The sequence below is a fragment of the Zosterops lateralis genome, assembly GCF_965231275.1.
Source record: "Zosterops lateralis genome assembly, chromosome: 4".
Lineage (NCBI taxonomy): Eukaryota > Metazoa > Chordata > Aves > Passeriformes > Zosteropidae > Zosterops > Zosterops lateralis.
In genome coordinates this window covers 32,036,536-32,061,302 of record NC_139765.1, presented here as the reverse complement: position 1 = coordinate 32,061,302, position 24,767 = coordinate 32,036,536, and the positions used below count along the sequence as shown (strand labels likewise).

The 24,767-nt window shown below is 34.0% G+C and overlaps 1 protein-coding gene across 40 annotated transcripts in view; it reads right to left on the bottom strand.

The window, feature by feature from the left end:
* LOC310908613 (uncharacterized protein) overlaps positions 1 to 24,767 on the bottom strand; it is a 92,235-nt gene that overhangs the window by 19,479 nt on the left and 47,989 nt on the right. For 18 of the 40 annotated variants that reach the window (XR_014589903.1, XR_014589904.1, XR_014589912.1 and 15 more), the window contains one exon: positions 9,511 to 9,643. The exons of 6 other annotated variants lie outside the window; for them this stretch is intronic. Coding sequence is in view for 17 of the 34 variants with exons in the window: in XM_083859810.1 (XP_083715936.1) it covers positions 9,511 to 9,643 (133 nt within the window). In the remaining 17 variants the exon portion in view is untranslated. Of the gene's footprint in view, positions 1 to 6,817; positions 8,210 to 9,510; positions 9,644 to 18,045; positions 18,209 to 24,767 lie in introns of those variants that run through there. 16 more of the 40 variants (XR_014589889.1, XR_014589890.1, XR_014589897.1 and 13 more) reach the window with 3 other exon arrangements.

Genomic DNA, 24,767 nt, shown 5'->3' with positions numbered 1-24,767 from the left:
TCTCCTTACTTTTCAATATCCTGTTTTAATTAAAATCCAATTTATTGTTAACTGATGTGAAATTTCGTGTGTTCTGAGCAGTATTTTGTCACATAGTGATGATATCAAATCCTAAAGCAACTCTTTCAAAACACCTTGAGAAATGGGAATGAATGTCGCTGGAAATAATATCTATGTAAACTTCTGATGTCTCATGCAGTCTAACTCTAGCAGTGCACTAATCTAAATAACAAGGTAAATTGCATTCATATATGTAGGCATGGTAGAATACACAGATCTATGGATGACACAAATAAATAACTAAATCCAGCTCAATAAGAACAAAATGGTGGCTTTAAATTAACAGTATTATTGTATTCTTTTCCTCCCCAAGAAATCTCTTCTTTTTGCATTTGTGGCTTGTTTATTTGGCAAAACATAAAGAAAAATTTAAAAAAAAATCAAAGAATGTGGTGGTGCTTAAATTCAATTCCAATTGGGTTTTCACTGCTCCAGTTTGGTTTTATAAGTTGTGTTTTATAATTTTGTAATTATTACTATTGTTTAAGATGGCCTCTCCTTCCCTCTCCTTCTCTCCTTCTCCCCTTCTCTCCTTCTCCCCTTCCCCCAGACTTTCCCGCCAAACCTTGGTTGTCCTGGTAACCCTATCCCATAATAGTTGTTTACCACTTTTCTGTTAAGTGTCAATCTTTAAGTTATATAACTTCCCCACCCCCTCATCATGTATTCCTCCTCCCCAAGTTACTTATTATTGGTTCAAAAGTTCTGCATTCCTCATTATACATTGGTAGAAGGTTGTAATTGGTCCCACGCAATCCCACCCCTGTAACCCACTCAATAAAAAGCCGTGCCATTTCGAGGCCAGCGTCTCTCTCCGGAGCGCTGCCTTGGGACCACGCATCCCTTGGTTGCACACCCTGAGAGTCCCGCCTTTCTATTCTGCGCACTATCCGCACCGTGGTCGAGTTTGCCCACGCCTCTGGCAAAGTGGCCCCTGGATGTAGTGGCGGCAGGGCTGGCCGGAACTGCACCCATTGGAAAGCCGAACCACTGCAAAAGAAAAAGAAAACACAAAACAGGACTGTGCAGATGCTTAACATGCTAGTATTTTAGGTTCCCTTTCTTTTCCTTGGATAGAACTACTCATGTTTCTGAACCCCTGGGTTTTCCTAAGATATTAATGCTCATTATCAATGTCTCATTATTGCCAGCTATAAAATTAAGACATCAGAGTGAAGAGGATGTTGAGGTCAATGTTTGCAGAAAATGTCAAGGAAGATAGAAATAGAGGGAGCCAAGGCATTGAAAAAACATCATCTGGTTAAAGAAACATAAGATTAGCCTAAGAAAAAATTCAGAGAACTGTACAAAGCCTGGGAACAAGCCTCAGGAAGGTATAACAAAGGAAGACTATCAAGACAAAATGATCACGGAAAAAAAAAAGCACACACCCCCACACAAATCCACACCCACACACGCACCCAAATCACAAACAAAGAAATCTAAGACTTCCTTCCTTTTTCTGATTATATTTTTTTTGTATTTTCTGGAAAGTCAGTTTTAACAACTAAGAAGAAGAAGAATAGTGTCAAAAAGAAAAATTAAAAGGTCAAATAACAGGAAAATTGATGTATTTTCCAGCTTGTCTGATGATGCGCATCTAAGAAATGCATATTACACCCAAATGAAAACCCTTAATTAATTTTAAAATCTTCTTTTTAAGAACATTGTTCTTTCCACATTTTTCAGTATGTTATTAATGATTTTCTATAGGACAGTTGCCTGCCTAAAATTCCTTGTCTGTGATTTTTCAGTCAACTTAACAGTCTGAGCAGTTTTCAATGGCTCCACAGTTACTGAGAACTCATTCAGGCTACATTTATTTCATCATATAAACTCTTACCTACCATGGAGAGGAGGCTATGGATACCTCTGACAGATAATAATTCTGCTGCCATATAATTGTCCCCTTGGAAAGTTTATTCAATATAACAAACTCATTCAACATGAAATCATGGAACCCGATCTATCAGTGAAATGTGAAATAGTGCTATCAAGGTGAGCTATAAGCAGATATTATTTCCTACTGTGATAGAAGCTACAACACACATGGACTTTAAATGGACCTCAAATGCTATTTTATGTGTAGTTTATTTTCATTTTAAAAGGACAGTGTGGTATGAAGAATAAAGTAGAAGTGGCCATTTTCATTGCTAAGTAAATGAATAAGAAAGAAATGCTACAGGCTATTTTAAATCTGTTTGGGAGCTTTTATCAGTAGCAAGATATGTGCAGATTGATTTTGAGCTACATTATTTTCAAAGTTGTTTTTTCCTCAAAAAAACTCAGTCAAACAACCTAAAGAGTTTTACCTGACAAGTCTTAATTAAATCCAAGGATCTCTGTTTCCTTAGTAACCACTCATAGCATCACTAGCATTCAAGAGAGAGCAGCAGGTGCAAGAAACCATAAAAATGAAAAATCTTATTTTGCCAATGACTTATTGAAATATTAGATTGAACTATTTAATACTGGCTTCCTACTGATTTCAGTGACTTCTGAGTACAATCTTCTATCAATCTTTTAAAAATTATACACTACTGAAAGTCAATTTTTTCCTTTTTTTCTTTGACATTCCACATTCTTATGCTACAGGATATTGTACTTCTATTTATTCTTGTCATTTGATACAATTGCATGATTCAGAGTCAAGTGCATACTCCTAATGTTTTTCTAATCTTCATGATCTTTTTTGTGTTATATTTTTGAGACTTGCAGATTGAAGTATGGAAGTATATAGTGCTGTAGAAAATGAGGAGACACAAGATACAAGGGCTTTACAGAGCAAAACAAACTTTACAGATGAAAGAAAAATTATGTAATTGTAGTGAATTAAAAATGGATATCTGTGAGGGCATTCTATATTTCATTTCATTTCAACATGTTTGATCTCATATTTATATTATAACTAATTTTTATGAGAATAATTTACTTTTACTTAATATTTATTTTTACTCCACCAAAACAAAGCCAGTTTACATCAAAAGAATATTTTTTTAAAAATCGGGTTGATCATTTGCATCCACTGGATGAGTATGAAAGAATCAAGTTCACCTACTCCTTCTGACTCTGAGGGATGAATTTGCCCCAAACATAAAAAGATGATCTGACTTAGATAAGGCATTTAAGCAGGAAGGCAGACAGCTCTCTGGCTTTAAATTCTTAAATGCCACAGTCATCTTGAAAGTTTCACCTCTTATCCCCACTTTTCTCTCACGAGATGTTTTCAACAAAAAGATCTTTTGCTCAGCATAAGAACTAATTGCACAGGTAAGATGCTGAAATGTAGGTCTGCTTCTGTAATGTGGCTAAACTTATATTTTCAATCCTTAATAGAGCAGAGTCCATTTAGCACATAAAGGACTGGCTTAGCAACAGTCAGTCAGACCTGCTATAAACCTATTGTAGTTTTTTTTAAATCATGACTTAATATCCTGTCACTTTTGGTAACCCGAACAAATAGATTAAAAAATTATAAAAGAATAAACAAAGGAAGTGGAGAAATAGAAAAAAAGACAGAAAATAAAACCCCATTAAGGAAAAAGGAGAAAAAATATAAAAGAACATTGGATCAAGTATAACCAGGCATCAAGGTCGTCAAAAGATTTTGGTGTCTTTGTCCTGTCTGCATAGGTCCTAATTAAATATTTCTTTAGTGTCTATTCAAAACCTCACCTTTTATCTTTGATGAAATTCTTGACATTACAGTTTCCCTGCAGCCCACAGTTCTCTCTTTGAAAGTCTTTGCAAGCACTTAGTTCTCAGCATGAGAAGATCCAAGCATCCTGTTCAAGCCTGTGACTATTTAGCATCATTCTTAGCCTGCACAGAGAAAGCTCTCCCTATATCTCGGGCAGCCACATTTACACAATGGCTCAGGGTATATAATTATCAAGTTCAGTTACTCCATTTGACCTGAAAGGAATTAAACCCATATTAAGCACAATGACTGATGTATCACTGTGCTAGACACACTTGCTCTGGCTTGTTGAAACCATATCATTAATGAAAAAAAATTACACATTTATTAAGCCAAAGTGTGAGAATATGAACTGTTTTTCAGTCACTTATTGGAACATTCATATGAGAAGGGAAGTCCATTTTCTGTTCCAAAAACTGCTGTAGTATTTTAATTATTCCACTCTGGTAGAAGCTGGAATTGTAAATGATCTGTTCCTGTGTAGTTGTTCCAGCTCTGCTCCAACCTGATGTGCATTCACTAGTAGGAGAAATTTAAAGAACCAAAAAAAAATTCACATGAAGCTAATTAAATGTGTTCACTAGCTATATATTATTTTAATTAGAATGTTAAGAAGGCTAGAAAAATTAAAGATCTGGTGTTTTCTTAGTTGAATGAGAGGTAGTTTTGTGACTTTTTTTCCTGATTTTTAATTATTTTTCAGCTTCATATTTTTAAAGCTTTCAAAAGGAACAAATGAATTTATCACACAAAGAGATACAGTACAAATTTAGAGTATCAATAGTGACTGTTAAAAATTATATGCCATCATATACACGGTTCACCTACAATTAATAGAGCTCATGATGAAAATAAAACATTTTGTTTGTATATATACATTTACACAAACCACAATTTATTAATTTCTAAATTTAGTAACCATGATCTCAATTTTTTTTTCTGTAGAGTGGTTTATTCACAATACTAAATTTAAAACAACTGACACAGTATCTCATCTTCCAAAAACACTTTATGACTAAACAAAACATAGAACACAATACAATTTTCAGCACAGACCAAACCTCAAATAAACAGATTCTAGCATCACTGGACTTCGACAAGGAGAGCTTTATGTAACTTTCCAGGAGATAAAGGCAAATGGAAGAGACCTCTACCTAATTATTCATTCTGTCCAAAGAAGAAAAGAAAAAACCTCCACAACTGAGAAACAGTTCAGTTTCTAAGAAAGAGAATACAAGTAACATCTCCTGTTTTTCTTTCATGTAACAAGTCTACTTCAGATAAACTTATTCCTATATAACCATTGGAAATAAGTCCTCAGGAACAGTTATATATGCTTTTAATTAGATGTGAACAGTAGTGAGTTATTAAAAACAATGAACATCAGGCTATTTAATCTATATTCTTAACAAGATATTTAAGGCAATTTTTCCTTATATAATCCTCTCCAAAGAAAAAGTTCATTACTATCTCATGTACTTTTTAAATTGTTTTTTGTCTATTTTTAGTTTGAGAATTTTAGTCTGGGATTTTGTTGCTGTTGTTTGTTTTTGCATTACCCTTGATATTAAGAACAGAAGTGACCGACCAATGTAGAAAAGTTGTAAAATATATTAATATTGTTTTAGGGACAACATTCTTGAGAAGTGAGAGAGAGAAAAGTTTCCAGCCTCTTCTTTTTCTCTTTACACATAACTTAGCAAAAGTAAATTATGGAGTTTTTATACAGTGAACAAATATTTAAATTCTGCCAACTGCTACATATGTAGCCATGTATTTTGATGGTAATCCATAACAAGTAAATTAGGAACAGTTATAAACTTTTCCATAATTTAAATGTAAAATTTACTATACGAATTGATTGATTAATTAATTCCATCTCTTAGGATCAGAGTTTTGGAGCTTCTTGGCTGAAGGAAATGCAAAAGACTATAGTGAAAGGAGAAACAATTGACCTGTTGACATGTTTGTAATTACTGAGGCATTATATTCACATTTTAATGGAAAGAATATTTGTAAACTGTTCTGATACAATGAGATATTTGGGATTAATATTCAGGTCTACACCCTGGCCCCATGGTGCTGTGTATGATGAAAAAATATATATGTATGGCTCATGTAATTTAAATGTATTAAACACAAAACTATAACTGTATGGGTCTTCTTCCCCATAATTTTTGTTTCTTCAAACAATTTTTCCATGGACTCAGCCACCAGATTTTGATTCCAATGCCACAGAAGAATCTATTTTTATCAGTCAGCCTCAAAAGAACAGTTTAGTCACAGTCTGGAGAAAAATGGCAATTACACAATAAAATACAGATTACCTTGCAGACTACAAATAGATCCAAGTTTTTCTTTCAATAATATATCATGGGCTTTGCATGCTCACTCATATTTCATATAGGGTCATTACTCTGGAACTGCTAATTTCCTCCAAAAGGAAGTAGAAGTTCTCAATTGTGCTCATTGCTTTAGTATTTCTGAACGATAGGGCAATTTATATGAATTGAATATTAGACTTCTTTCTGAATTTAGCTAAATAAATTATGGAATAATTAAATAAGTTTAAAAAGATTCAAAGATTTCAAATTTGTAATTACTGTATTTTCTATTGTTTTCCTAACTCCTTTTTATCCCTATATTATCTGTTAGCTTTGATTACTTATAGATAATAATCGATAATCCAATCAAACTAGCACTCCTAATCTTTACCTATTAGTTAGAACTGGTTAATATTTGTACTTATCTTTAAAAATTTCAAATGCTAAAGAAGTAAAACTACTATTTCTAACCATACCATTCAGATGTTCACTAACCTTTTGGAAAATGCAAAATGAATGTCTAATAACTCTTATAAATTAAGATTATTTATGACGCTTAAATAAACAAAAAAAAACCCAATGAGAACTGATGGAAAATAATTACTTTAGGAGTGAAATATGTAGGAATCAAATTTGTTCAGAGTGTACAATAAAGGAACAACACATAAATTAATTAAGTTCATCTGCAGGCTTGAATATGTATCAAAGTGCAGTATTTACTGTAATTTGCATTAAAAAAGCTCCAACCATCTTCTTTGATATTAGACACCTAAAAGAAAGAATCATTTGATTATGTATGCTTTGCAATATCAGAGGGGGGGAAAAACCCACTACTTGAAAGAACTAAGCCATTAAGTTGGATATAGAAACTCCCCAATAGTTTCTGGCTCCCTTTACTGAAATATTCTCATTAGTTAAAACTACCTGGAAACAGATCATAGCCTCTACTTTGATTTTTAATTAAACCAAACATCCCTTTCCAGGAAACCTAAAAGAATTGTGGAGAAGTGGGGGGTTCCATGTACTTCAATAGGGCTAATAAAACTAGAAAATATCCTTTAAAAACAAAAACTAAATTTTAAAAATCAACAAAAAAAACCAACAGCAACAACAAAAAAAACCAAAACATCATAAGCTATCATTAGAGCATCACAGACACAAAATACTTGTATTACATCTAACAACACATTGTTATCATTTTAAGATTTCTACCTCACCTGCTAAAAATGGTAGTCTTCTATGACATTTTAAATGTATTTATACTAAAAAACCCACTAAACCAAAATAAAACAAAAAGCCCCAACCAACGATCTACAAACACCTGATTCTATTTCATATCTATTCATATTTTTGTAATTATCTCTGTCATATTATATGATCTATGTCCAGTCTAACAAGGAGGCTGGCAAATTTTCAACACAAAATAGTTCTAAAAAATTACTAATCCAGACACGTGCATTTAAATTATTGACATTAAAGCTTAATCAGTGAACAGACATTCCCTGCATGTAACTGCTTATTAAACTAATTTTGGACTGAGTTACACCCACTGTTCCATTAAAAGGTAATTCAGTCTCCTAGAATAAAAGGCAAAAAGGCTCTACCTAGCTAATTTTTTTGTGTCTAATATTCCTAAGATTTCTAAGTGCCTTTAGTTGGGAAGCGCATCAGATGTCTGAATCTAATACTTTGTACTGAAGTTTCTGGAGCTGCTAAAGTTCTGCTTCAGTTCCAGATCCACCTCCTCTCACATAGCCCCTGTGTCTGCATTTCAGAACATCAGGAATGAAAGGGGCTCAGCCACCCATTTACTAAAGATCACTGTCTCCTGGGTGCTTCCTGTTGAGTAATTGGCTGCAAACTTTCGGAGGAGTTTGCACAGCATAAAATGAATCCATTCTCATTGTGCACATCGTTTTATCTGTTTACAGACACGTTATGTCCAGAGATTCCCAGACGCCCAAGACATTACTATTCTGAGCATGCACAGACATTCCTTAGTGTTCACAGTTTTGCACCTGTTTCTTCTATAAATCCAGTCAAAATGAATAGAATAGTTATTCATCAACCAGAGTAGCTTGAGGCAATCTGGTGTGTTCTGAACAGATGTAGAAGATCAGGTTTCCTGTTAAAACAGACCACAAGGGTTTTTAGAGGTACAAAATGAGGGCTCAATTATTTTCTTTGCCTGTAATGATGCAGGCTTCCCGCTCTGCTCTGGTACCTCTCTTAGCACTCCAAAATAATGTGCTCTGCTAGGAGCAGGGATTGGCACTAAAAATTTCAGACTCTTCTTACACAAATAGAGATGAACAGAACCAAAACCATCACGTAAATTACCATGGCTCTCCATCCTAGTGATCAGGATGCTTACCCAGGCTGTTCTTGTACCTAAGCCAAGCAGTATTTCGGTTTTTATATTAACTAGTAACTGTTCAGGAAAATAAAACAAAAATCGAAGAAGAATGGTAGCAGAAGTTATTTTGGTTTTTTTCACATGCTCTACACCTTCTTTTATATATCTTCTCTCATGCTTTCTTTCCCTCTTAAAAACAATTCTGTAATTAAGTACACAAATAAAATATATTTGGCTATCTCTGTTATGACCTAGTAGTCGTAATTCTTATGGATAAAAGATAAGGCTTACATCAGTTTAAAAAAATGCAGTGGGAAAATTGCATGTTTTGTAATTGCAGTTTCCCCTGAATTGTGATATAAGAAGAAAGTCCATACTTCACCTCTCTGGTAGTTGTTTGATAGTGGAAGGGAAAAACTACTTTCTGGGTAGTGGTGAATATTGGATTTATGAATTCTGAATAGAAATAAATGCTTTAGTATAAGAAAAGGCCAGGTCATCTCTGCAGGTTCTTTCTGAAAAGAACTGTATGCTCCTATTTAATGCAACAAGAGGAGACCCTTGAAAAGTATTAATTATATTTTTGAATAATTATTTGGGGTCTTGCTGCATGAAGAACATTACAACAGTTAAAGGCTTAAAAGTGTCAGCAGATCACCCATTTCTTTAGTGCCCTTCTTAATTACTTTGTTTGAAAAGAGGTAAAATTGAGCTGTTAGTTTTACGTGGTGTGCAGAAGCCTACAAAAACCAGAATTTGAAATGAGAATACTTGAAATACTTTGTGGGCATGACAGTTAGTACAATTATTTGGTGATCATATTAATAATGGGAATCAAATGTTTAGAAAGAGATTCTTTGAATCCTAAACCATTCATGCTATTTTGTGAAGGTTTAAATGCATAATTTAGAGCTCCCTATAATTTAAGATAAAAGGTTTAATTTCCTATTCATATAAAAATACATATGAAAGTTAAAGGAAAAACCTTATTGCTCAGATGAATTTTTACAAATTCTACAAAAACTGCTTTCACTAGTGTGTTTAATCTTTCAAGATTTGTCTCTACATACCAAAAGTGAAGATCCACAACTCTAAAGTATGCCGAGGTTTCAGAACCCACAGGAAGCATTTCGTGTACAGAGGATTCAGACATACTGAACTTGTTGGCCCTCGTTGGTTCAGACAAGTTGAAATGTGAGTCTGCTGAAGAAAAGTAGACATGGAAACTTCTTTAGACCTCTTAATGTTAAATAGTGACTCACACTGTCTATGTTCTCCACTCAGAAATCAATGTTTACCTCTATTTACCTCACAGTCTGTGGACATCTGCATCTTTTGAGCAGCTGTTTTAGCTGGCAATATGTAAAAACACAAAATCATAGAGCGGTTAACATTGGATGGGAGCACTGGTGGGATTGTCTGGTCCAAACTCCCCGCTGAAGCATGGTCTTCTTAGAGCATGTGACTCTAGGAAATGCATCCAGATAATTACTACATTATGTTACTTCTCTGGTGTATGTATGTGCAAAAATGACAACATTAGCTCTCAGAGTTAGTACAAGCAAAGAGAGCAGGAATTTTTGGGAATGAGGTTTAAGATATCTAGCCACAGGTACTTAAAAATGGCATTACATTTTCTTCCACAGTGTTCTATATTTATATAAACTAGGTCTTCGCACTCGTGTTTCAATTTCATAAGTGTAGCTAATTTGGCATGCATCTATAGGTTTCACTTTAATTAGAATTTTCATATACACAGCTTAAACTTTCTGTATCAGTATATAAGCGCCTCAGCATCAGCTTTGATTTTTTCTCATTATTATTCTCAAAAGCCAACCTGCTTTCAAGATCCTGTATTATGAGACCCTTTGAAGTTGTGTTCTATGTGATACCTTGTTACCCTGTCCAGTGAGTGATGCTGCATTCATCTTTCCGCTGGGGCTTTTCTTTAACTGTTAGTAGAGGACCAACATAGACAGGGGGTCAGAACAGCAGAAGTGAAAAAAATACACAGCTTTTCACAGCCATGGGTTATGAATTTAGATTGTGGGAGGTTGAACTTGACATGTTCTATTTCCAATGGGTTGCAATTGATATTTTCTGTTTAGACAGGATGCCTGTTTTCTGTTTCAAATGGGTTGCAAATGGTATTTCCTGTTCAGACTTGCCTTTTATTTTAAGCATGAGTACACATATCCCAAATTCATGATTTGACCTGAACAAAAGGTTGTCTAGGAATGGGTGGTTAATGTACATGTTAACTTCTACAGTAAAGCTGGACTGACAAGGTGAGAAAAACCCTAGACTGCCGTCCCAGAACAAAACAAACAAAAATTGCCTGTAAGATCACCAGTAATCTGTAAATACCTTCTAGATTAATATTACTCTCTTTGTAGTTTTCTAGGCTGTTCAATGCCTTTTAATCTAAATTTCAGCAGCAGAGCAGCTGTTGAAACAGTCACATATCACACATGCAAATACATAATAAATTTTATTTTATTATACTGTTGTAGATATTTTGTTTTAAAAAATCTTTGAATAAATTATTTTCTATAATTTAGGCTTATTTTTCTTAAGATTATAATATTTATTCAGATGTCATTCACTTTTCATCACACTCATTTCTTTCTTTTCTTTTTAAATAATTTTGGAAGAACATCTGCTGTTAAGAGAAAAAGTTATAAAAGCATATGATATTTCTCAGTGCGCTGATTTAGTTTGAGATGGGAGAGAAAAAATCAGTACTAATTTTCACATACAATTAAAGACTGATAAAAATTTGGGGCTAGAAAATATCAATGTGATAGTGAAGAAATCTAAAAAACTGAATCTGTAATCTATAGCACCCAAAATCTTGTAACAACTTTTGCAGTTACTATCATTGATAGATTTTTTTTTTTTCTTAATTTTTCAACTATCAGTTAGAGCCTCTGTTTCTTCCTGGAAAAAGTTCTAGTGACACTTGTATATGAGAGTTTATTCCTAGTGTTTGCAGTTTAGATGGATACAGAGAATGATTCATAGGCTTAAACTCACCTTTCTGGACCACTGCCACACTTTATGTAGAGAATTTCACTATTGACTAAAACAGCCACTTGAATATATGCAATTTCTATAACAACAAATTACTTCATAAATTAGTCAAAATGCCATTTTTCATATGTTCCACATGAAATGAACAATCCCAAGACAACTATAAAAGATTTTTTTTGCTTAGCTCAAGATAAACTATTTATCATGCTCACTGAAATGCAAGCTAGCATTGTTGTGAAAACTGCCCAAGTCATTCCAATGGTTTTGGATCACAGATGTAACTCTGCCAACACCTCTTATGCCAAATTAGCAACTGATGTACAGTCCAAACTGGTGTCTTCAATCTACGAAGCTGAAGGACTGTTCTGTGTTAAACTCTGTCATATACAATGTAGATGTTATCTACAACCCTCTGCTAAACAACATGAGCTATAGGCTGGTATACATAAATCTTATGGGAAAAATGTAATCTGTAAAGACAAAGGTTTTTTAAAGACTGAAAGATTTTGATCTATGGCAATCCACTGAAAAAAATCACATTATACAATTTATTTTATGTCCATTATAATTGTACGTTCTTACAAGACGAATAATGCAAATTAACATTTTCTGAAATATCTGCATTTTAACCCATGTTACTAAATATTACTAGTCTGTTCAAATAATTAATTCTGCAGTCAAATGTACTTTTTTTTTTCCTGAAATGGGATATATCAATATCCTTAAGGACTTACAAATTAATTTTGATAACAGAAGAACAAATTAAGTCTAATTACAAGCAGTAAAAATGGTATTATATAGAAGTTCAGAGCTTGGGTTCTTTTAATTGACTTTAAGTTTTTTCTATAACCTGACTGCTGTGGTGGCTTCTGTCTCTGATTTTAAATTAAAAAGTAATTAAAAAACTTATCTAGTATCTGTATATTATTTGGAGCTTTGAGAATATAAAAAATGAAAGATAAAATTGAAATTATAGAACTTACAAAAGACTGCATCCTGCAGCACTAAGGGTAGCCAACAACTGAGTCAGATACCCTGTCTTCAAGAACTCTGTTATTAAAGTAGTTGACACTTTCTCACAGAGCTCTGTGCAACTGCATTTGTTGTTGGGAGGCTTGAAACCTCTAATTTCAGATGCTTTGTGTCTAATTAATGCTGCATGTTCTATCATCAACTTTATTAACATGCTATTGCTGGATGAATATCGCCCCATCACTAATTTAAATTCATGAAAGCTAGTTCAGCCTTGTAATTTCTATGACCTTCCAAGAGCACTTTTTTTTTCCTGTAGTTTTTCCAGTCTTACAAGAGAGCAATCTCTTTCAGTGATGGTTTAGACCTATACCATAAAGACATTGACAGTAAATGAATGAAGTCCCCCAGCAGAGACACTTATTTAACGTATCAAAAATAAAGATCAAACTTAAAAAAAATAAATCTGTCCCCACGTGATAGATAACCCCCCCCCTTTTTTTTTTTCCACAGTGTAAATTAGCTGTACATGGGATGATTTTACCATATATATAATTACAGCTTTCCTGCACTTAGAAATTACAGGCTTAGAAATTACACTGAATCACAGGATCACAGAACCACAGAATCAGCTGAGTTGGAAGGGACCCACAGGATCATCAAGTCCAACTTTGGGCCCTGCACAGGACACTCCAAGAATGACACAATATGCCTGAGAGTATTGTTTGAACACTTGAACTCTGTCAGGTTAGTGGTGTAACTTCTTCCCTGGGGAGCCTGATCCAGTGCCCAGCCACCCTCTGAGGGAAGAACATTTTCCTGATGTCCAACCTAAACCTCCCCTGACACAACTTCAGGCTATTCCCTCCTGTTACGCCACAAAGAAGAGATCAGTGCCTGCCTCTCTTCTTTCCTTCACCCCTCACATTCTAGAAAGCTCTCAGTGTAACATGTCTTATGAAACTTAGAGCTAGCTAATACAACATAAATATTCCATCCTTTCTTATCACTCTAATTCTAGGTCACTTACTATCAAATAAATCAAAAATAAAAGCTTCGTCTTTTGACAAGGATATCAAAATTGACTATGAAAAGTCCTTCACAAATAGAGGAAGTTTCAGGAAAAGCATTTTATATTCCTACTTAGCCTCTACAATTCTAAGAAGGGGACAAAGAGGTAGCCTGAAGACATTGTTTTGAACAATGAGGATACTTTTATTCGCTAAAGTCTTGTTTCTCTGCTAAATGCCTTTGTGCATCTCTAATTGGAATTCACTGAAATGAAAGTTATCTAATGTCTCTGAAACAAGTCTATGATGAGACACCAGAAGAAATTGAGGGTTTATTTAAATTACCATCATCATTGGTAATTTGAAAAAAAGAAATTATTATAGTCTTTTTAATCTTTTATTGCAAAACTACCGCATAAATATTTATTTTCTGATTTTATTACTAATGAGAACCAAACCATTTAAAAAACAATTCAGTCTTCAGACTCATGCTACTCTTAAAGTAAACAAGGTCTATATAAAAAGACTCTTATCGTGCCCAAACTATCAGCAGAATGCACAGGGAAGTGAAAAAGAAACCTTTGTATTCATGAAAAATTACACCCTGAATGGAGAATTATATACCTTCTATAGTTTTGTTCTGCAGTTTTGTATTTCTGAGAGGGTGGAAATTCTTTTACTCCATCATTTTTTTATAATTTGATGGTGATATTAAATGCCAAGGAAAGGTTTTGAAGAGTGATTTTCTCTTCCCTCACTTTTGAACTGCAAAATGTCATTGTTCACATCAATAAAAGGATGATAGCAACTTGGATACACCCTGAAGGCAAGAGTGTTTAAAATACTTAAGATTTCTTTCTGTATAAAGTGGAATTTATGTTCTTATATTGATGTTGCATTAGAGTAGTAAGTATATTAAAGGAGGAATACTACTAAAGATACAGGAAAGGAAGACAAAGAAATCTGGATCCTCTTTAATTGCAGTGATGCTTTACACTGTCTTTTCTGCCTTATGGAAATACTATCTTTAGAGTGAATAAGTTCTATTTTCCACTCTGCTGGTTAATGTACTTTTTGCTTAATAGATAGAATAGTGTTGAGAGATGTTGTTCCCAACATTATTGTACATGCTTTTTCAGACACATACGCTTGAAAACAGAAAGTAAATGAAAGAAATTTGTTTTTTGTTCCCTAGTACACTATTAGAGTAGCAGTAAGGAATTATTCTTTTGAATATCCCATGAATTCACACCAAGAAAGAATAATGAGTTTATCTCAATAGGGAAAGAGTTTATAGAAGAACACAGAAGACTGAATTTTCATTTTTTATAGCCCAGCTACCTAAAGCATAGTAGCTCTTTTTACCTTTTCATATTTTCTTTCTCTCTCACTCCTCTTTTCTTTTCCCATTTTTCTTAATAGTAGTAATCTGCACCTATAACTGCAGCTGTGAAAAAGGTGATATTTTTCCTCTACCACTGCATGGCAAGACTTAATATAGAGTATTTATTCTCATAAGTTATCAGAGAAAAATTTGTGTCTTCATTTGGAGCTCTGAAATTAGCAGCTGGGGAAAGCATAATGCATTTACCTCATAGGACCCTCAGCCTGCAACATAATTCAAATAATCTTAGGAACGGAAAGTCCTATTTACAGGAATTTGCCTACTCCAGATCATTGTATATAGTAATACAAAATTTTTCACTTTTCAACAAACTTGAAGTATGTTTTTCTTAAAATCCAGCTGACAGTTACCTACATGAAAAGCTAATACTCCCTGTTTTATAAGTGGTTCACATCTATTTTAAAGTATTTCAGGGAACAAAGAGTTTTCAAAAGTGAATTAACAGCCAAATGTGGGATAAAATACGAAAATTTGAATTTCTAATTAACTTCATCTACATGATTTAGATTCATCTTTATAAAAATAAAATAATTATTTATATCACAGCCAAAATTGCAAAATGAAATATGCTAAAGCATCATGAGGAAAAGTGTACCAATAATGAAACATTTTCCTGAAATGAAAGTCTTTGGGAATGAAGGCTTAGCTAATGAAACTTCAGTAAATGCTACAGAACCTGACAAGGTACATGGCCTTGATCCTGCCCAAACTGGAATTGCTCCAAGGAGCAGAAATAAGACCTATGGTTACAACATCTACTGCAGGGAGCTCAAGACCCAGAAAAAAATGTATAGTTTTAGTAGACAAAGAGATGTGCAAATTCAACACCTGCTGTTAGGTTATTGCTGCTATTTACCAAATATATGTATTCAGGCTTAACATGGAAAACACTTCCCAGCTTTCTCTCTTGGTTACTCTTTAAAAGAAACTCACCTCTTATAAAATATTTCTAATCAATATCGACTACCAAGAAAATGAAAACAACTGTATATTTTGTCATGAGTTTTGAGCAAATGCATTTATTCTGATGTTATTAAGGTAATATGTTGACTACCCAAATACTGCACCTAAACTGACAAGAAAGGAAAAAAAAGGATAGGAAGAAGTATTACTATTTGTGATGTAAAGTGAAGTGTGCCATGGAATCTGCAGCACTTTGACTTCCCTGACCAGTATATATGTGGCAGAGATAAAAAAGAATCTCCCTACTCCATACAGAGTGATTAATTTACTTTATTATGAATTTTTTATTTTATCTTTTCCTGCTTTATTATGACTTGTTCCCATTGTCTCTACATATTTGAGGTACCTGATAGCATGAGAGGGTTCAAAAATAGTTCGTATCATTGCCCAATAAAAATTGTAGTATGGACAGAGTCAAAAGAGGTAAATTAATTTTCCATATCCTCTACGTGTCAAGTAACCAGGTGGTCTTTAGGTATTTTCATGAATTTGGCTAGAGGGAAAGCATGACAGTTTGTGTAGAAGCTTAGTACAGACAGGGAGCCTTGGATGCTAAACCAGAAAAGTCATAAGAAAAGACCTGTGCAGGAGCCAGTTTTCAAACAATGGATAAGACAGCTCAGTAAGGATTTTCAGTGGACCCAAACATGATACTGTGAGTATTCTTTGTCAATTGGTGCTCATTACCAGAAAATGAAAGCTTTCATTCCTAGTGAAGCAACTAGCACCCCACAGTCTTTCAATGTTTAAGAGAGGATCTTCAAAAACATCCAAAGAAAATTAGGAATCACAAATGTCTATTTTCTGTTAGAAAAATAGCCTTTTTTGAACTAATGTCCAATTGGAATACCTGTGGTTGAACTCCTGTTTCTTTTATAATGTTAGAGTTCATATCTTTGATCCCATCTGAAGACTTTAAAAAGAGATAAAAAAAGGGAAAATCAAAAATTTACTTTCTGATTATTTTTACCTCTCATTATAAAACTATTATGTATCCTTCACAGCGTTGGGGGGTTTTTAAGGTACTTGTAATGAGATATCCCATTGCCAAAAGCAATAGATGAGAGGTTTGCAGTGAGAGATCTAATCATATCTTTTCTACTCATCTTCTTGTTATGCTGTATTATAAATTCCAACAGTTTCAGACTTTTCTGCTCTCCTCCAGCCAGCTTCAGGCAATATATTTGAATTTGATTTCTTTGTTTTTCCCTGAGAATATTTTGTGGCACAACTGACAGAAAATGTGATTTAGCCTGCATTCTTTGCAATGTTTTACATTCCCCAGATGAAGTTCTATATGAATATTTTCTGTGAAAGAAAATTTTCTAAGCTAGAAACTTGTATTTGATATCAGAGTTCAGAGTTGAGGCTATAATTAGGTCAATATTTTATCAGTGTCTAACAGAAATACATATTCATCTGAAGTTAGTATTCTGGAAAAGAATCCAAAATTTCTTGTCTGCTAACAATTGAGTACCACTTAAGATGAAGAAAATAAGTTTTAGACCAGATGTTCAGATTCTATAAATGTGTGCTCTCTATCACAATATTTTTCCCATCTAAACTCTGTGTTTGGAAAGTCACAGCATTCAAATTGAGATTCTGATCTCTTTTTTTATTATTTCAAACAATATATTATTATACTGGTACTAGGAAATGCAGAACCCACATAATTACAATGAAAGGATAGTATATGAATTCATCCTCACTATTTCCAGTGCTCAAACACAAGAAAACTATGTCCTAGTAACTAATTAGCATTTTTGACTCAATGACAAAGCTGCATGAGAAGAAATCATGAATTTTACTTTGAAGTACACAGCACAAGCTATATGACATCTGCACAGCAAAATTCTAGCATAATAATAAGAAAATATGAATTTTGCATTAAAAAAAATTTCTTCAAAGGAAAGTTTCACTATCCTTTCAAATGTTTATATTGGGAACAGTTGTATCATTTTTGTATTAACTCAACCATTTTGATTTTTCTGGTATTGAAAGAGGAAAGAAGAGTTTCTGTTCAGAGTATAGAAACCATAATCCAAAACTTAGATATGAAGAAAATCTTTTTTTTCCATGTGTGCTAGATTACAGTATTCACTAAAAGTCAGAAGTATTAAATTCCTTTTATTATTTTTCATAAATGCTTCCTTGAGATCTTATAAGTATGAATTTAAAAGATATTCTGCTGAAGGAAAAAAAATTCAATCAGCACTACCCACCTATGCAGCATTAAGGGCATTATACAGATGTCTTTGCTCAAGTACTGCTCATTGCACCCTCATTTAAACTTTTAGCTTTTTAGAAGTAAAGGTACCAGCTTCCATTTGTTTCTTTCCAAGACAGATCTTCTTGAACAATTTCTCCCAGGTGAACATGATGAAGCTAGCAATAAAATACAACAAGCAGTATATTTTTAAATATTGCAATTACTATGAAAGTTTCACAATTCTTAAATATTCTTCTAGGACCTAATAAAATCAAATGTGCATAATTTTATATTATAGTTGCACTGCTTCTGTTGATAGCTACTAAAGTCCTTAGGCAGCATCTTTTTCACATTACAGAATTGGTCCCCTCAAGACATATTGACATAAGGGACAAGGAAAGAGATGATACAAGCGGTTTCTGAAAGGTGTAAGAGCATAAAAGCCATACTTACTTTTGGACCTGTGAACCTTTATATTTGTTTAAATCTCTGTTAAATCATCTAATATGAAGGTGCTCGGTAATATTAAAGTGAAGTTCAGGAAAAGCAAAAAAAAGATGATACTGTGAAGTATATTTAGCTCCATAGAGTCAATATTTTATATATTCCAGGATCTTTCAGATCTTTTCCATATTCTTTAATAAGATTCCCATTGTGATTTTTTTTTCCTGATAATAAGCATAGTCATTTATATTCTGGCATTATAATAAAGCTTTAAAACAACTCAAACAAACATAAAAAAATACATTATATAGTACATAATATCATCTACTTTTAGAATTTTACCACAAACAATTCATTTTAAAAGTCATTGTAATTTTGTTGTTTTTTGGGTAAAATTAACATAGTTTCAGTGTGAATCCCTAAAAATTCAGCATTAATTAAAACATACTTCATAGTGTTATGTTCTCAAAATTATGGTATGAAAGGATGTACTAAAAAAATTTACAGCATGGTACATTACAATAATAAAAGAAAAACCTTAAAAGGTCCACTCTGAATTATATCAGTTTCCCTATAAATTTCATTTTTATGGAAGTGACCAGAATGACAATTGTAAATCTGGCACTGAAACAAAACAAAATAAGCCTTCAACTTAGAAGAACGCAATTCACAGTATTAATATTATGCCATCGAACAAAAATAAGTTACACAAGTGGCACAAAATTCAGCTGCATGAGACCTGGGATACCAAAGTAAACCAGCAATAAGAAATAGTAAAACGAGATATATGAATTAAGTACTTTTTCTTACTTGGGTTTAGGAATGTCAGGTTTGGTTTAGGGATGGGTATGCATGGGTGTATAATTGCTGTACAACTTGGAGATACATCTCTAGAAATCAGCCTTACAGGTACTTTAGTACATTTTCAGCCATTTCAGAATGTGTAATTTTCAGGTTTTAAAGAGTTCTCTTAGATATGACCCTCAATGACGATTGACGATTCCTATTGATGTTTACATGAAAGCTTACCACTTTTTGTTCAATCAGATTTGCCTCAGAATTACAGTAACTCATCAAGACAGTTTAGTAAAGCAACCTTTCAAGCTCTCAAAGTATAATGGTGTTCCAGTTTCACACCACTAACAGCTGCTTTATCTAGATAATATATCAGCTGATTCTGAAAATACTTTAAAAAATTCAAAACAATAGGCCTGCTAAATGAATGCAGACAGACATAACTGTTCTGTTTACATGCAGAGAACTTTCCCATATCGCCAAGATTTCAAAGAACAGTGTCACCTCAAGAGCAGCTTTGCTGAAGATGATGGTGAAATTTTGCTTGTAGCAAAGAAACTACTGGTAGGTACTTAAATGATCATAAACAAGAAAGCAGATAACTTGTGCTGAGTTCATCTGGGAGAGAGAGAATTTTCTTCACAGTGGCTGGTAAAAGGCTGTTTTGGACTTGTACCGAACACAGGGTTAAATATAGACATAATACACTGGTGAGGAAGTTGGGAGTTCTTGGGAGGTTGGGAGGAGACGCAGCTTGGACAGATGACCCTAGCTGACCAAAGAGATATTCCCGACCATATGACATCATGCTTGTTATATAAAGGGAGGAAGAAGGAGGAATGGGGGAGACATTTGGAGGGATGGTCTTTGTCTTCCCAAGTCACCATTATGTGTGATGGGGCCCTGCTCTTCTGGAGGTGGCTGAACACCTGACTACCCATGAGAAGCAGTGAACTAACTCCTTGTTTTGCTTTGCCTTTGTGCATGGTTTTGCTTTCCTTAAGGTGTCTCTATCTCAATCCACAGGTTGTCTAGCTTTTTTTCACTCTGATTCACTCCCCCATCCCGATGATGGGAGAATGGGGAAGCATCTGTGTAGTGCTTGGCTACAGGCTGGGTTTAAACCATGACACTCCCATAGCTTTCCTTTATGCTTGTCATTCTGATGTGCTTCTAAGTATCTTATATATTGCATATTTCAAAATAGGCTTCTAATAGAAAAAAAAATAATAATTTCTTCCATTCTACACCTTTATCCTAAAAAAGTGTGCTCTTCATTGAGAAAAACAATAAAAAACAATGGAAAAGGAATATAAAAAACATTAATATATGCCACATGCTATTCAAGATCATTTGGTAGATGACAGTATGCAGTGCTTATATTTCAGATATGCACCCATGGTAAATACTTCCTTTGGTAACAAACCTTCCTTTGGTTCCTTCGGTAACAAAGTTTTGTCCTTGCAATAGCCACAATTATTACCTGTGTGAGTGCCTAGCTCATCATAAAAAGAGGCAGGTTTCTAAGCACTACCAGGAAGTCACTATCTATTACATCATTAAATTTTCAATGAAGCCCTGACCTACTATACCGCAAGTTTTCCCTGATGTTACATCATTTTGCAGAAACTTTAATTACAAGTAAAATGAACATTTATTCAATATTATTATGAACTTAATTCCTTTTGCCATGGGTGAAGGGTGGGAATGAAGTCCATGAGTTACCTATTTTCAAAGCATAAGGGGAAATTAGTAGCTATTGTCCTTCTAAGGAAATATTATTCTTGCATAAAGGGAAAAGAATACACAAACAAGTGACAACTTAGGTGCTATTCCTTGCCTAAATTTTGAATGCTGTACAGTGATTGTGAATCCCCCTTTATTTCTTTCCTCCAATATTAAGCACCTTGGTCTCCATATTCATTTTGAAGAAAGGCCAAGGTCTTTAATCCTCATCTATGTCTATCATAATAAACCAGTAAAATATCATTCTCCCTTTTTAGCATCATCGAGAGATGAATTTAGATGTAATGCAAAGTTCCCAATGAAAATTTTCATAATCAGTCGATAGAATTAGAAGCTATTAGGACAGATAATGATAAAGATATATATTGTGATAAATAGTTACTTTGCTCTTTTTCCACTTGCAAATATGTTGTTGCAGAGGTGCAGTCACTTGGTTCATGGTGTCTGGTATGAGGAAGATAACATTTGTACTGAATTGTGCTGCATAAAGCTGTGACACACAGCTAAATGCAAGATTGATGGCCTATCTGCTTTGCCAAAGAGAATATCAGAGAGAAATGCCACTGAACAGAAGAATAAAGTTCATTATTTTAGAATCAAAAACGAGTAAAAAAAACTTTTGAATTTTGTTCAGGAACACATACTGAATTTTAAGTAGTTTTCACTATTTCATCTCCTCAAAATATTCTTATTCGGGTTGAAATAGAGACAACATATAAGATAACAGAGGCACATTACACAACATTAAGACTCCCATAACGTTATCAGAAGTTTGGCAATTCTTTTCTTCTTCTCACCACTCCATCTTATAAAGAACAGCTTAAAACTTTGACTCTTTAACATGAGAAGTGAAGAAGAGTTCATGAACCCTAACTTAACCTTAACACAAAACCAAACCAAACACAGAACCATCACCAGAAAAATAAAAAGCCCGGCAACAAAAAGGAAACAACTAAAAAACTGAAACTATTTAAAAAACCACCCAAAATTGGCTTCCTCATTTCATGTTGTACATAAATTTTGAATGTCAATATTCTCTGTAGATGTGTTAGGTTTTCTGGAAATTTGACCTGAACAGCCACCATCTTATTTTAAAGGAGGACAAGCGAAATGACACAACTTTATAAGTATGTACTTTCTGTCCAAGAAGCAATAGTATCTTCTATGTAATCAGGAATTACCTATATTTCAAAAGCTCTATTTAAGGCTGAAGTGAAGGCTGAAGTACAGTCTACAATGCAATTTGCCTTTCCTCTTCCTACCTGCCTAAAGCAGGAATAACAAATTAAAAAAAAAAAAAAAAAAAAAAAAAAAATCCCAGTTTGGCAGGAAAGGTCATCATTCTTTCAATACTCCCAGTACTTATATGCTTATAAGATTTTACTTCTATGTTTAGTGACTCATAGTACCTGACATTTCCAGAGTATTGTTACTTTAAAAACCTGGTTGCAAGTCCCTTCAAAACCCCTTTTGTGTGCTCAATTATCAATACCCGAAGAACTTTTACATTTCATGTTCCATGGACAGAATAATATTTTGTTTCATTTTTGAATTATAAGCATCAAAATTAGGCATATCAGAGAATATTTTCACTTCACTAAACCTAGCACCAGCTTTAACATTGAGTCAAGAACATTTTATAGCTAAAGAATATATGTGGCTTCACAGATAATTTATTTCAGCGAAACTCACCATAATTTCTGTACCCTAATTTTTGTAGGATGGCAAAAAAAGGATGGCAATAATGCTATATAGGATGTAAAACACTATATTGATTTCATATGCTAAGAGTGCTTTCAGAACTGCACATTTTTAGAAATGAACAACTCACTCTTTTGGATAACTTGAATTAAGTGAGTCTGGTAGTCTACTTACAGTTTCAGAGAAAGGTTCAAGTTTCAGAGGTTATTGTGCCCTGCATTTTCCTCAAAAATAGGGAACAGTTCTGGACAATTATGCATGAAGTTGGTTCTATGTAAATGTTATGTAATGAGGCCAAAGTAATCAAATATGACAGTTGTCATGTGATGTTGCACTAGGCTACAGAAAGCACCAGAAGGGTAAAAAGTCTCAATGCCAGAGAGTCAATGGAACAGCTAAGAGATGCTCAGAGGCACATGACTAAATAAATACATGACTAAATAAATTAACTTGTTCTTTTATTGTTTAAAGCACTTTTACTCTATCACTTTATAAGGAATGCAAATGTTTGTCCCTAAGTTTTTTCTGAAATATGTGGATTTAAAACCATCACTGGGTTTATTTATAAATTACAAAACCTCTGGGAAGTCATTAATGGACTTATGAATGGGCAGTTAACAGAAGTGTCAACCCCTGGGATTGTGCATATTCACAATTTCACACAAAGAAAAAATAAATCCAGCTTTTTACAGTCTTCATGAAACTCCAACTTATGCCCTCAAGCAAAGCAAATGATCTCTGTTTTTTACTAGTTTGGTAGGAGATCTAAAACTAGATGCAATTCTGTGCAATTTGCTGTGACACACACATACATGGATCATATAACTTTTTTCAGATTTAACTTCTACCATGGCCCATATGTCTGTACCTCCAGAGAAAGTTACTGAAAAGACACCTGCAGGGCTGTAATTTTACTCATTTTGAAAACTTAAACAGATTCAGCATGTTAACTAACCTAAACATCCCTTCAATGTTGTTATGGGTAATGTCTGTATAAAATAATTCGTGCTGGGAATTAAGAAACATAGACATAAGAAATCACAAGCTGCTACCGGGAAAGCTGATTCACATCTGTAAGGGGATGGGAGGCTCTGAGGAGGAACTACAGAATTTGCAACAAAAAAAAGAGTCCCAGCCATGGAGATGGGCCATCAGGGATGATCAGCTAGGGTACACCTAGATGATTGATACCAGATGTGCATCAACGACAAAATGCCCCAGCTCTTCAAGACTGATCATATCAATATCTGCTTCTAGGAAATCTCATCAATTCCTCGTCTCTGCCCAGAAGGCTATCCAGGAGAACAGGAGTACCAAAAGAAAACGAATGAATATGCAATCTGAGTAGAAGTGGACAAAGAAACCCTGTCTCTGGGAGAATAAACTATATACAAACTGCACCTTTGGTGGTGGGATTTGTGAACAAGGGGGACCCGTGCAATAGAGGCCAGTCCGAAGTTCACCCAGCTTCGATCCTGGGGTCGGAGTTGTCCTTTTATTGTGGAATTTCTGAGTTCGCAGTTACATGAAATAATTTTTTTATTATTATTACTTTTCAATTCCAGCTATCTCATTTATTACAAAATTCAAAGCAATTGTTACTGCTCTGAGATCTACTATAAGCACTCCGAACATAAACTTTCATTCCTAATGTGTTGGGTGTCAAAGGACTGGGAATTAGCAAATTAGATACTCACACTTGCCTCATAAAAAGGATAAATACTTGCCAGAAGCAGCATTTTAGCCTGGCATACTGATTACTCTTTGATTTAAAGAAAAAGGTTTGGCCACAGAGTAATGCCAAGGAGAAACCATCTGAGTCCAAAAGCTTCTTCAAAGGATTTTGGTTTAAATACATTTCAGTCAATTTTCTTGTACAGTCTTATTTCTCAGGGAAACGAGATATACAAAGGGAAATAAACAAGAAACAATTTCAAAATATTTTTACAGATAGAAATCCTGTTATCTATTTTAATTGCCAATTAAAATGGCCTCAGTCTTAGGAAGATGTACTTACCAATGAGGTACTGGAGCAAGATTGGAAAAAAA